Below are 12,591 nucleotides of genomic sequence, written 5' to 3' on the forward strand. Positions count from 1 at the left end.
CTAGTAATTATAGGTCTCTGATGAACTATTGCCCCTTGTTTTCTAAGGTTCAGTCAGAAGAAACTTCATAAAGCCCCATAGACTGCCTTCAACTAGATGCTGCTCCAGCCCTACACTCTGGTGCCCGTGGAGCCTCTTCCGGACCTCATTTAGAGACTACGACCCCTTTCAGCAGGAAGCAGCCAGATGGACTTCGTCGCCCTCTTTCCTATTACCAAGAGGCCGGAATGATGGCTACCACAGTGGCCGGAGATGGGTGGAGTTTGCCTCCAACCAAAATCACAATGGATGGCGGAATTCTGGCCGCCCCCTCAGGCAGTGAGACCACCGTTGCACCAATGAGGGGCACAGACTCATGTCCCCTCACCAAGAAGGGCCGAGGTGACCCCTGCTTCAGCTTTCATGTCATGGACATTTTAGAAGGGCCCCTTCCCCGTCTCTTCCATGTTATTCTTCCTCTGCAGCCCACGCCCTCCCGAATGTCCTTTCTGCTGCATGGGGAAGGGAAGCCCATGACTGGCTCCGTGAAATAAAGGCCATCTAAATTCTTTTCATATATTTGGCTGAGTTATCCTTTCTCTGGTGGTCGGGGAATCTAACATTTGGTGAGCGGCGAATCTAACAATAGTTAATGCATGGATACACTCAACTCAAACCTTCAGCACTGGTTTTTTTAAGATTTATTTTATCTTTATTGCAAAGTCAGAGATACAGAGAGAGGAGAGACAGAGAGGAAGATCTTCCATCCGGTGATTCACTCCCCAAGTGGCCGCAACATCCAATGCTGCGTGGATCTTAAGCCAGGATTCCTCCAGGTCTCCCACATGGGTGCAGGGTCCCAGGGCTTGGGGCCGTCCTCGATTGCTTTCCCAGGCCACAAGCAGGGAGCTGGGTGTGGAAGTGGTGCTGCCAGGCTTAGAACCTGTGCTCATATGGGATCCCGGTGCGTTCAAGGCAAGGACTTTAGCAGCTAGGCTACTGCACTGGACCCAGCATTATTCTTAATATAAATAGTTTATAATATCCAATAAAACCATGTTTTTCCAACATGAGCTAACTATTCTGTTAGAGGGGTAACAAAATCCCTAAAATGAGAGCTATTGTTACATTAACTTATGGAAATTTATTGATTTAACTGGTTAGGATTTTGAGTTCAACAACTACATGCAATTCGTTAGTAGGCTTGTGAGTTTTAGAGGTTGCATTTTTCAACGGTTACACTGACAGTTCAACATTCTAGGGCTAGCCCTAGTTCTTCCATGAATTTCAAATTTATGTTTGGCAAGCAACAGGAAACTAATCCATGTACAGTGTTGATTCTGAAATAGCATTTCAGGCATGGTGTGTTTCCCGATTTTAGTAGCATTCATGTGGAAGTCACTTTTATTGAAAATAGAAGCCAAACATTTGGGGTTTCTCCCATGATCTATAATCTTACGATACAAATATGATAACAGGCTGATACTATGACTCTATGTTCATAAAATCAACTGGACTGTAGTCAGTTTTCCTGCTCCATTAGGAATAGTGTATCTGACAGTATGAAATTTTATGTGTCTGGAACAAAGCCATTCATTTCAAGATGACTGCTATAGTTTAGACTGTCATGAGAAGAGTTGGCTTGCTAAGCTCCCTGATAATTTGTCAAAAAATGTTTTGTGTATTTATTTCCATAGAGAATTGCATATTTTGGTGCTCAGTTGCTCCAGCCAGCAGAGCCAGTACCGTGGACAGGGAGAGGGTCTGGGGATGAAGCACCCAGGGGAGACCAGTGATTGTAGAAGTCCCTGTGAAGTCTCCCTTCATTGCTCCTTCCCCTCTCCTTATTTATTCTTCCCTCACCCCACCCCCACATCCTCATTTAGCAGGAGATTGGATACAAATGAGTCCAATTAGTCCAGGTGTTTTTGGCCACAAGCCCAGTTCCTGTTGCTGCCCAGCTTAACGAGCGCTAATTAACTCCTTAGCCCTCAACACTCAATAGATCCTAAAATACACGTTTAACCTTCAGAGCTTCTCATTCAGCAAATGACAATACACTTGTTCTGTTTGCTTGTTTGTTGGTAGAATTACAACCTTTTTCGTCCAACTTGTTCATGTTTCATTCTCATGTTGGGAGCTAGAAATGCTATAGTAAACTAAATATTGTTCTAATTCTCCCTGATGGCAATTGTTTCAACACCTGTTTCATTCTTTGAAAGGCTATCATATTACATCATATAGTAATAATAGATGACCTTCAACTGTTGAAAGCTGAATTTGACTACAGAAAACAATTTACATTTATTCTCCTTTCACTAATTGATTTCCCAATTTATGTACTTTATATGATCACTAGCAAATTATTATAGCTCTAGTTTTAGTAGTTTGTTCATGTATACAAAAATTAAAACAGATGTATATACCGTTATTTCACAGTAATATTCCTGATTTTACAAATACTCATAGCACCATACTGAACTCTTTATTTTCTTTCAAAATAATGATGACCGTTCTTTCATTTGCACTTGAATGACTCCCTGTAGCACTTATGCAGTGCAAGTGTAGAAGTGAAACTCCCTCAGGTTTGTTGTCTGGAAACAAGCCCTTATTCATCATCCCTTCATTTCTGCAGAATACTTTTGCTTGGCAGGATATTCCTTCTGGCAGTAATTTTTCATTGATTTAGAAATTATATTAATATAAATAGAACATAGTTCATGTATTTCATAAATACAGTTCTAACAGATAATAATATTTCCCTTTGCCCTCTTCCACTCCCTGCTGCCTTCCTTATCATTTGTCTTTAAGTTTACAAAAACATAATTTTAACCTACAAACCTACAGGCTTAACTCAAAAGAGCCATAATATGAAACAAGCAGAAAGTAAGACGACCACAGTTCCGAAGGAGTACAGATAAAGTCTAAGGACAACAGAAACACCAGGCTATGCCTGTTTCTTCTGTGTATCTTTGGATTCTATATTAACTGTGCATGTCAGAGAAAACATCAGTGTTTTGTGTGGACACTGGCTGATTTCACAATGGGTGAAAGTGTTACTTGCACTGCCATGCTTGCAGAAGCTCATTTTCTGTCTCTCCTTCTCTGTCTCTTCCTCTCCCTCCTTTTTGAAAGCACTACTTTTTAAATAAATAAATCTTTTAAAAAATGAATTATCATTGTTCATAGATAATATTCTTGATTTGGATAACCTGTCTGGGTTCTCTAGTTCGCTGCACTTTCTTAAGATGATTATTTTAAATGGCCAAGGTTTATAAATCACATTTCTTTATGGTCACTTGTTTGTACTTTATTCTGTTGCTTTCATGATGTCATGCTTCTCTGATTGCGTATGATCCTTGTATCCCTGTATCTGGTCTTCATAGATTGACCTTGACATAGCAAGCTGTACTTTAATTTTGTCATCGTAGATTTTGAATGAGGCACGTGGGAAGATCCCCAAACCGGCTTTCTGCTGGAGCCTGGCTTGGCATCCGCATCAGTATTTGAGTGGGTCTGGAGCCTGAGGTCACAGCCTGGATATGGACTCTCGAGTGTACCTTCTGTCCTGGCTCCATGATGCTGAGCCTGCTGCCATTAAGCCCTGTGGTGGTGTCACATCTTAGGTTAATGGAGACATTTCTGGAACCTGCATCCACTGTGGCAGGTATGTGTGTCCATGAAAAAGGCATACAGATGCTAGAGATGTAATTATGCGATAAATAAATGTAGAAACAGCACAGATAGACAGAAATGGAAGTGACTACTGTCTCCGACTAAGGATTTTGAGCATAGAATGAAAAGATGTTTACCATTTCTAAGCATAGAAAACAGTCAATGGTGAAATTATATTAAAATATATTGGCATGTTTTTAAAATCTAAAAGAAAAAATGTAAATTTTATTGGTTCTAAAACATTGATAATCAAGAAGTCACGTTCTTTCTGCAATTCAAGTTCCTTGAAATAAATTTATATTAACGTGTAACTCTTTTTTAAGAGGATTTTATTTGTACACCAACAAGACACACCCTTCAGGGAGTGAAAGTGGCCATATATGTACAGCCAGACTCTGATAAAAGTTTCTTCCTACAGTTGTAAATACCATGTAGGAGACTCAACCCAAATCAGGCTGGCAAAAATCGTTTTCACGATGATATGTAGCTGGAACATAGAAGATTTATCATCTAGTTTTGGCTTAATTAATACAATTAATACATACATTTTATTAGCTCATGAATTCATACTGATAACATATCACTTAACTCAAGCCCAAATTTATACTTTTGCAAAGATGGATAGTTTATTTTTTTCCCCACTCGTTTATGTTTTAACAAAGGATCAGCATTGGTTTTGCTTAGAAATTCTTAAAAAGATAAAGCAAATTATCTTTCAGAAGTAATTTATACTAGGAAATTGTATATGCCAAAAACTAAAATTTCAGCAAATTGAATAGACTCAATGATTCTGTAAAACAATATGATTTGCTAACGTGTATTTTAGTGCAATTTAATATTAACATTCAAATATTTAGTACACTTTCATTTTTGATTATTAAAATAATCTAAAATTATAGTCTTAGCATGTTAGAATTCTTGAAGTAGTTGATCATTTTTTGAAATATTTCATAAAGACTAAACTCTGACGGAAAGTTCTGATTTCCAATCGTCCTAATGGAATCTTCCAGTGGCGAGTGTCAGGACTCACATCATTTGCAGTGTGTCTTGTTGATACTGTCTCCCGTCCTCAGCAGCAGAACGCAACAGCTTCAGGGACCCAGTATCTTCCCGTCTTACTCTTACTTGAAGGAGAAGACACGCTACTAATTCACCCAAGCTTGGTTGTCAATTTGGCTGTGCATTTGCTCATATACTACCTGAAAACGTAATACCTGTTTCTTACCTATCCCCAGGAGAAACAAGATTTTATTGAGATGTATTTCAATAATTAGGATAGGATGTTGATCACAATTTGGGCTCTGCGTATACCAGTACAGGTGAAAAATCATAGCAGATAGAGCTTCTAAGCTTTTTTTTTTTTTCAAAATGTTTCAAGCAAAGAGCATCAGTAATAGGTTAATGAATTTAAAAGGGCATCAGTGAGACCAGTGTGGTGTCACAGTAAAGTAAACATCCGCCCTGTGGTGCTGGCGCCATGTGGGTGCTGTTTCCTGTCCAAGCTGCTCTAGTTCAGGTCCAGCATTCTCCTTATGGCTTAGGAATGCAGCCAAGGTTGATCCAGGTCCTCAGGCTCCTGCAGACTGGGGATACCCAGGAGAAGCTCCTGACTCCCAGGTTCAGATACGCTCAGCTCTGACCATCCCGGCTCCTGGCTTTGATCACTTCAGCTCTGGCTGTTGTGGCCTTGGAGGGAATGGATCAGCAGATGCAAGATGCCCCTGTTTCTCCTTTGCTGTGAAAATCGGACTTTTGAGTAAAAGTAAGTAAATCTTCAAAACAGAAATATCCATAAGAAGGGAGATGTTTCTGTAAATCCTTCAATAGCATCATATTGAAAGCTTGACCTGATTATATATGCTCTTCCAGTGCAAATAACATTGCCTGTGGGCACAGGCTTTGGCTTTAGACCCCCTGGGGCCGGGCTCCTGTTGTTCAGTGTGCTCAGGGACGGCCATCCCTGCTCTGCTTACGAGACTCAGAAATATCTTGCAATCAAATTGATACTTAGAATTATAGTGAGATTAAATGGTTTTGCTTCGTTCATCATATGTGTGCTTACTCAACGTTAACTCTGATTATCTTTTGCTCCTTGATGATAAAGTCAATAATGGCTCAATATATTTTCTTTATATTCAATAAGATAGTGAAATATGTTAATATAATTTCCCTTTACAACATGATAAATGTTTGCAGTAAATGTTTCTTTGTCAAATCATAAATGGAGAGAGCTGATGTGTATAAAAACAGTTTTGAAAAAAGATTCATTTATTTTATTGGAAAGGCAGATTTACAGAGAGAAGGCGAGAAAGGCGTCCACTGTTTCACTCCCCAAGTGGCCTTAACGGCTTGAGCTGAGCCGATCCAAAACCAGAAGCCAGGAGCTTCCTACTGGTCTCCCACGTGGATGCAGGGTCCCATGGCTTTGGGTAATTCTCCTCTACGGCTTTCCTAGGCCAACAGCAGAATGCTGGAAGGGAAATGGAGCAGCCAGGACATGAACCAGCGCCCATATGGGATGCTAGCGCATGCAAGGCAAGGATGTTAGCCACTAGGCTACCATGCCAGGCCCAAAAGCAAATTTTTGTTTTTAATAATTCTACATGTATGTGGAAATAGAACAGCAACTTCTTTGAGGGATAATAATCTGAAAGTTTCCTATCTAGATTTTAGCTCATTAAAAACTCCAAAGAAACGGAACATGGAAAAGTTGTACACAAAGTGAGATATCCCATTGAAATCCTGCTATACTTTAATGGCTTCAAAAGTTGAAAGAAACTGTCTATAATTAGGGAATTATAATGTTTTATGTCTTAATTCCATGCATTTGTTTTAGCTGAAAGTTTTGTCAGATCAGAATTTTACTGCGTATGTACCTAAAGGGATGATTTAAATCATACAAAGCCTCAACATGTATAATTAAAATCATTTCGGCATGTGTCTCTAGCACTGTCATTTAAATCTTGATAGTCTAAAGCCTTTGGTAGAGATGACTAGAAATGAATCCTGCACGTGGACCCTTCCAGTTCTGTGGCCGCTGCTCTAGCGTGTACAACCCCTGGGGCTCCGATTCCTCCTTTTTTTTTCTAACAGACTGTGTATTGGAGTGTTCTTACTCTCTGCTTTTTGACCCTTTACTGTCATAACAAATCCGTTTTGTATTGACATTGGTCTTCTCTGAGGCTTAAATATTGTTTTATGTTCTTTCTGGTTTCCATATGCTAAACAAAAACTGGGATTGATGGTGTCTTGGAGAAAACACTTGGTTTCAGTCCTTCAAAGAAAAATGTTGCATTAAAGACAGTGTTGGTAAGCTGCAGAGTCTCAGAAGTTTTTTTTTATGAAATATTAGCTATGCTAGAACAAAAAACAGCATTCTTAGTTATGGAGCTGACAATTATCATGTCTGTTAACATGACATCATGCATATTCACATTTCTTAAATTACTCTTTTTTGTGTTTGGGAGTTTTAAAATCATTTTTATTTGAAATGTCAGGCCTGGTCGCTCAGGCAGGCCGGCGCCGGGGATCAGGCGGCGGAGGCTGAGGCAGAGCCGAGTCCCGCGGAGGGACCGCCGCCGCCCCGCTCGCTGTCCCCTCTGGGGCCCCGATGCCCCTGCAGCGGGAGCCGCTGTACAACTGGCAGGCGACCAAGGCGTCGCTGAAGGAGCGCTTAGCCTTCCTCTTCAACTCGGAGCTGCTGAGCCATGTGCGCTTCGTGCTGGGCAAGGGCGGCGGCGGGGCGGCCGCCGGTGGCCCGCAGCGCATCCCCGCCCACCGCTTCGTGCTGGCGGCGGGCAGCGCCGTCTTCGACGCCATGTTCAACGGCGGCATGGCCACCACGTGGGCGGAGATCGAACTGCCGGACGTGGAGTCCGCCGCCTTCCTGGCGCTGCTGAGGTTTCTGTATTCTGATGAAGTTCAGATTGGTCCAGAAACAGTGATGACCACCCTGTACACTGCCAAGAAGTACGCGGTGCCGGCCTTGGAAACGCACTGTGTGGACTTCCTCACCAAGCACCTGCGGGCAGACAACGCCTTCATGCTGCTGACGCAGGCTCGATTATTTGATGAACCTCAGCTCGCTAGTCTCTGCCTAGACACAATAGACAAAAGCACAATGGATGCCGTAAGTGCAGAGGGCTTTACTGACATTGACATTGACACACTGTGTGCAGTTCTAGAAAGAGACACACTTAGCATTCGAGAAAGTCGACTTTTTGGAGCTGTTGTGCGCTGGGCAGAAGCAGAGTGTCAGAGGCAACAACTGCCTGTGACTTTTGCAAATAAGCAGAAGGTTCTAGGAAAAGCACTTTCTTTAATCCGGTTTCCACTGATGACAGTTGAGGAGTTTGCAGCAGGCCCTGCGCAGTCTGGGATTCTGTCAGATCGTGAAGTGGTGAACCTCTTTCTGCACTTCACTGTCAACCCCAAACCCCGCGTGGCGCCTCCGGGGCAAGGAGTGCTGCATCAACCGCTTCCAGCAAGTCGAGAGCCGCTGGGGCTACAGTGGGACCAGCGACCGCATCAGAGGAGAAGACGAGGAAAGCAGTGAGTGGCCTTCAGCCGGAGAGCAGGATGGCAGGCAGGAAGCAGAGGAGCAGGTGCCATACCTCCCGAGTAATCAGAAATGGAGACGGAGTCTGATGTGAAGTGTCATCTCTCCGGAACACAGCCGGACAATCTTGATGTAAAGCGTTGTGAATGTGCCTTTTGGGGCGGGTATTTGGCCTGAGCACTAAGACACTGCCTGGGATTCCTCCCTCCTGTCTTGCAGTCACTGAGTTTGAATCTCAGCTCCACTCCCAGCTTGGCTTCCTCCTGCTGCACGCAGGTGACAACCTGAGTGGTTGAGTCCCTGCCACCCGCATGGAAACCCACAGTGACTTCCTGGCTCCTGACTTCAGCGAACTGCAGCCCCAGCTGCCATGGGCATTTGAGGAATGAACCAGCAAACAGAAGAGCTCTCTGTCCCTGCCCCTGTCCCCCACACCCCTTCTTTGCGTCTCTGTGTTTGTCTCTCAAATAAACAAACAAACAAAAAAAAGAAATGTCAGGCCCACACATTGCCTAAATGACACTTTTTTTCTGTTAAATTTTACTTATTTTTCTTACAAAATCAATAGACAGAGAAGAGGAGAGACAGAGAGGAAGATCTTCCATCCAATGGTTCATCCCCCAAGTGAGCACAACGGCCGGAGCTGTGCAGATCTGAAGCCAGGAGCCAGGAACTTCCTCCAGGTCTCCCACGTGGGTGCAGGGTCCCAAGGCCACAAGCAGGGAGCTGGATGGGAAGTGGGGCTGCTGGGATTAGAACCAGCGACCATACGGGATCCTGGCTTATTCAAGGTGAGGACTTGATGCTACAGGATGATTAAATTGTGTGATTTGGTGTTTGCAGAAATACATTTTGCAGATTACCGACATTCTTCAAGAGAAAAAATAACATAATATGTAGAGTTAAAGGATCAAATTATTTTTCCTGTGATGGATAGGAGTGGATGCCTTATTACAATGAGTTTCAATATGATAATGATATTTAAAGTCGAATTAGAGTTGAGAGGTATGTAAATAACTAGCATGTTCAGTTGCTGATGATAAAATAATTTTTTAAAAATTTATGTACTGGGCCCGGCGGCGTGGTCTAGCGGCTAAAGTCCTCGCCTTGAATAGCCCAGGGATCCCATATGGGCGCCGGTTCTAATCCCGGCAGCTCCACTTCCCATCCAGCTCCCTGCTTGTGGCCTGGGAAAGCAGTTGAGGACGGCCCAATGCTTTGGGACCCTGCACCCGCGTGGGAGACCCGGAAGAGGTTCCAGGTTCCCGGCATCGGATCGGCGCGCATCGGCCCGTTGCGGCTCACTTGGGGAGTGAATCATCGGACGGAAGATCTTCCTCTCTGTCTCTCCTCCTCTGTGTATATCTGGCTGTAATAAAATGAATAAATCTTTAAAAAAAATTATGTATTTATTTCTTTATTATTGCAAAGTGAGATATACAGAGAGGATGAAAGACAGAGAAGAAAATCTTCTGTCCGATGATTCACTCCCAAAGTGGTCAGAGAGACCAGAACTGCGCCTATCCAAAGTCAGGATCCGAAATACCTGACGTGTCCTGAGTGCGGCCTGCCTATTGGCCGAGGGCTCTGCCCTGAGGGCGGCTGCCTGGCAAAGCGGGGCGCATGCGTGGAGTGCACGTGGGTGTTCGCTGGCCTCTCGGGACCCGCGGCCTTGCGGTGGGTTCAACTTAGGCGAAACCCGGAAGGGTTTCAACATGGCTTCGCCTCTCTGCCCCGCGGAGGTGAGTGAAGCGACATGGAGGAACAGGAAGCGAAAGGCAGTAGTGGTAAGCGGGGCAGCCAGGGCACCTCCAGAAGGAATGAGTACTATCATGGAGAGGGCACAAGTGACGGGCCCCACGGGCGTCTGCGAAATGTCGCCCTCGGACCCGACGTGGAACTGGGTCCGAGTCTTCCCGCTGCCCTTCCTCCCTGCCACCCTCTTGTCCTGTGTGGCCTTACTGGAAGTGAACCCATGAAAGTTCCTCCGAGGGGGTCAGACCCGAGTCGTCAAGTTCCCGGGATCCGGGCAGGGCTGTGTGCCCTGCTCCCACACACACGTGGGCTTATTCCTAGCTTCCTGGGGCTCGATCTGGCAGCCCTCGTTTTTCATCATTGCAGAGAGCTCTCTGAGTGGGCTTGAAGTTTAGGCCCATTTCCTAAAAGATCTTTCATGCGGTAGAAGGAACTTGCCCCCACACCAGTTTTGCGGGCCAAAGAGAGAGCTGTCACAAACATGTAAGAAATGAATCAAACATGTTGGTAGGGCAGCTGGAAACATACTCCCCATACTTTTCCTTTAGAATTTCCCTGTGTTTGTCCCGCATCACCACGGATACTGTGCAGCTGACTGTCACAGAAGGCAGGCCGCAGCCTTGATGAACAACAAACTTTCGTAGTGCCCAATGGTAAAACTGTCCCCAGCCATCTGGGATGGATAAGTTCTTTCTGTGACACCACATATGCCTGTCACCACCACCTCCCTTAACATCTCTAGTCAATTAATCTCCTTACCTGGCTCTCTTCTGTCCTACCTCCTTCTTTTCTTTTTTCCCATTAAGTCCTTCCTCGCTTTCTTCCCTCGCTCCTTCTATATTTAAAATTGTCTTTTACTGATTTCAAGGGCAGAGAACTAGACACCTCTTGGCCATGCTTCAGAGGCTGGTAAAGGCTAGAACCCTGCCAGACCAAAGTCAGGAACTATAACTCAGTCTAAGTCTCCTGTGGGTGGCCCCTGCCATCCTTTGTTGCTTTCCTTTCCAGGGTGTGTATCTGCAAGAAGCTGGACTGGGGAATGCAACTGGAAGTCAAAGCCCGATGCTGTAATGTGGGTTGTGGGTGTCGCAAGTGGCCTCCTGCTCGCCCCTCACTGTTCCCCCTAGCTCTCATCTATGATGCACTTATTAGCTTTATTCAAGACAATTCACTTTATTCAAAGTTGGGTAATTGTTTTTTTTTAAAGATTTACTTATTTTTATTACAAAGTCAGATATACAGAGAGGAGGAGAGACAGAGAGGAAAATCTTCCATCCGATGGTTCACTCCCCAAGTGAGCTGCAACAGCCGGTGCTGCGCCAATCCGAAGCCGGAAACCAGGAACCTCCTGTGGGTCTCCCACACGGGTGCAGGGTCCCAAATCTTTGGGCCATCCTTGACTGCTTTCCCAGGCCACAAGCAGGGAGCTGGATGGGAAGCGGAGCCGCCGGGATTAGAACTGGCACCCATATGGGATCCCAGGGCGTTCAAGGCGAGGACTTTAGCCGCTAGGCCACGCTGCCACTGGGCCCCAAGTTGGGTAATTTGTGATTCCTGAATTCACTTTTCTAATCTAGAAGAGAAGCTGTATAGATAATAAGTCAGTTGAATACCATATCCTCGCAGGATGCCCTCAATACAGCATGATCTTGAAGGAATTCATGACAAGAAAATGCAGTAACTCAGGGCTGACAACAGCAGAATTTTCCATTACCTTTTCCAGACGAAATGCTCTCAGAACTTGACTGCGGGTAAGAAATGAACATCAGGCCAGCAGAGACACCACTGTCTTTGTGGTTGTATCCATGTCCTTTTCTCTTGTGTGACGCTGCTGTCTTCCTGCTGGACGCCTCTGCTCTGAAATCATCAGCTGTCCTTCTCACCAGCTTCCCTTGTCCGGGCTGCCCTGCCACCCTTGTCCTGGGTCTTGCTATCAGCCTGTCACTGTCATCCATCCACACCCTTGCAGACCACTGAATGTATCTCCTGCGACCCATTAATGTGCTTAGTTCATCCCCACCTTTAAAGCAAAGCAAACCTTCACTTTTTAAAAAAAAGATTTATTTTATTTTTAATTGGAAAGGCAGATATGCAGAGAAGAAGAGAGAGAGAGAGGAAGATCTTCTGTTGGTTGATTTACTCCCCAAGTGCCCACAATGGCCAGTACTGTGCCGATTCGAAGCCAGGAGCCTGGAGCCTCTTCTAGGTCTCCCACACGGGTGCAGGGTCCTAAGACTTTGGCCCATCCTTGACTGCCTTCCCAGGCTACAAGCAGGGAGCTGGATGGGAAGTTGGGCCACAGGAATAGAACTGGCACCCATATGGAATCTCAAGGTGTGTAAGGCAAAGACTTTAGCCACTAGGCCATGGCACCGGACCCCACACCTTCCCTTCTTGCTGGATGTAAAATTGAATGGTGAGGAGGACTCAGACCATTCCCAGGCCGTTTCGGCATGTCTTCAAAGACTCTCAACACTGGCTGAACGTGGGCATTTCTCTCTGGATCCTCTGAGGCGACGGTCTGAAAGACAGCACTTCTCTCCCTCAATGAGACCTGCTGAGCTGGTCCAGCATTCTGTGAGCTCCAGAGGCCGCAGAAGTGGTTGGGCCCCAATCCCATTATC

The 12,591-nt window shown here is 45.0% G+C and overlaps 1 protein-coding gene across 1 annotated transcript; it reads left to right on the forward strand.

Moving 5' to 3' along the window:
• Positions 1-230: 230 nt before the first annotated feature.
• Positions 231-8,306, forward strand: LOC131478162 (BTB/POZ domain-containing protein 1-like). Its single transcript, XM_058656207.1, is given in 4 exon segments — positions 231-524; positions 7,152-7,260; positions 7,263-8,100; positions 8,102-8,306. Coding segments are annotated over 4 exon segments (1,446 nt in total).
• The last annotated feature ends 4,285 nt before the right edge of the window (positions 8,307-12,591 follow it).

The sequence above is a fragment of the Ochotona princeps genome, chromosome 28 (genome assembly GCF_030435755.1).
Source record: "Ochotona princeps isolate mOchPri1 chromosome 28, mOchPri1.hap1, whole genome shotgun sequence".
Classification (NCBI taxonomy): Eukaryota; Metazoa; Chordata; class Mammalia; order Lagomorpha; family Ochotonidae; genus Ochotona; species Ochotona princeps.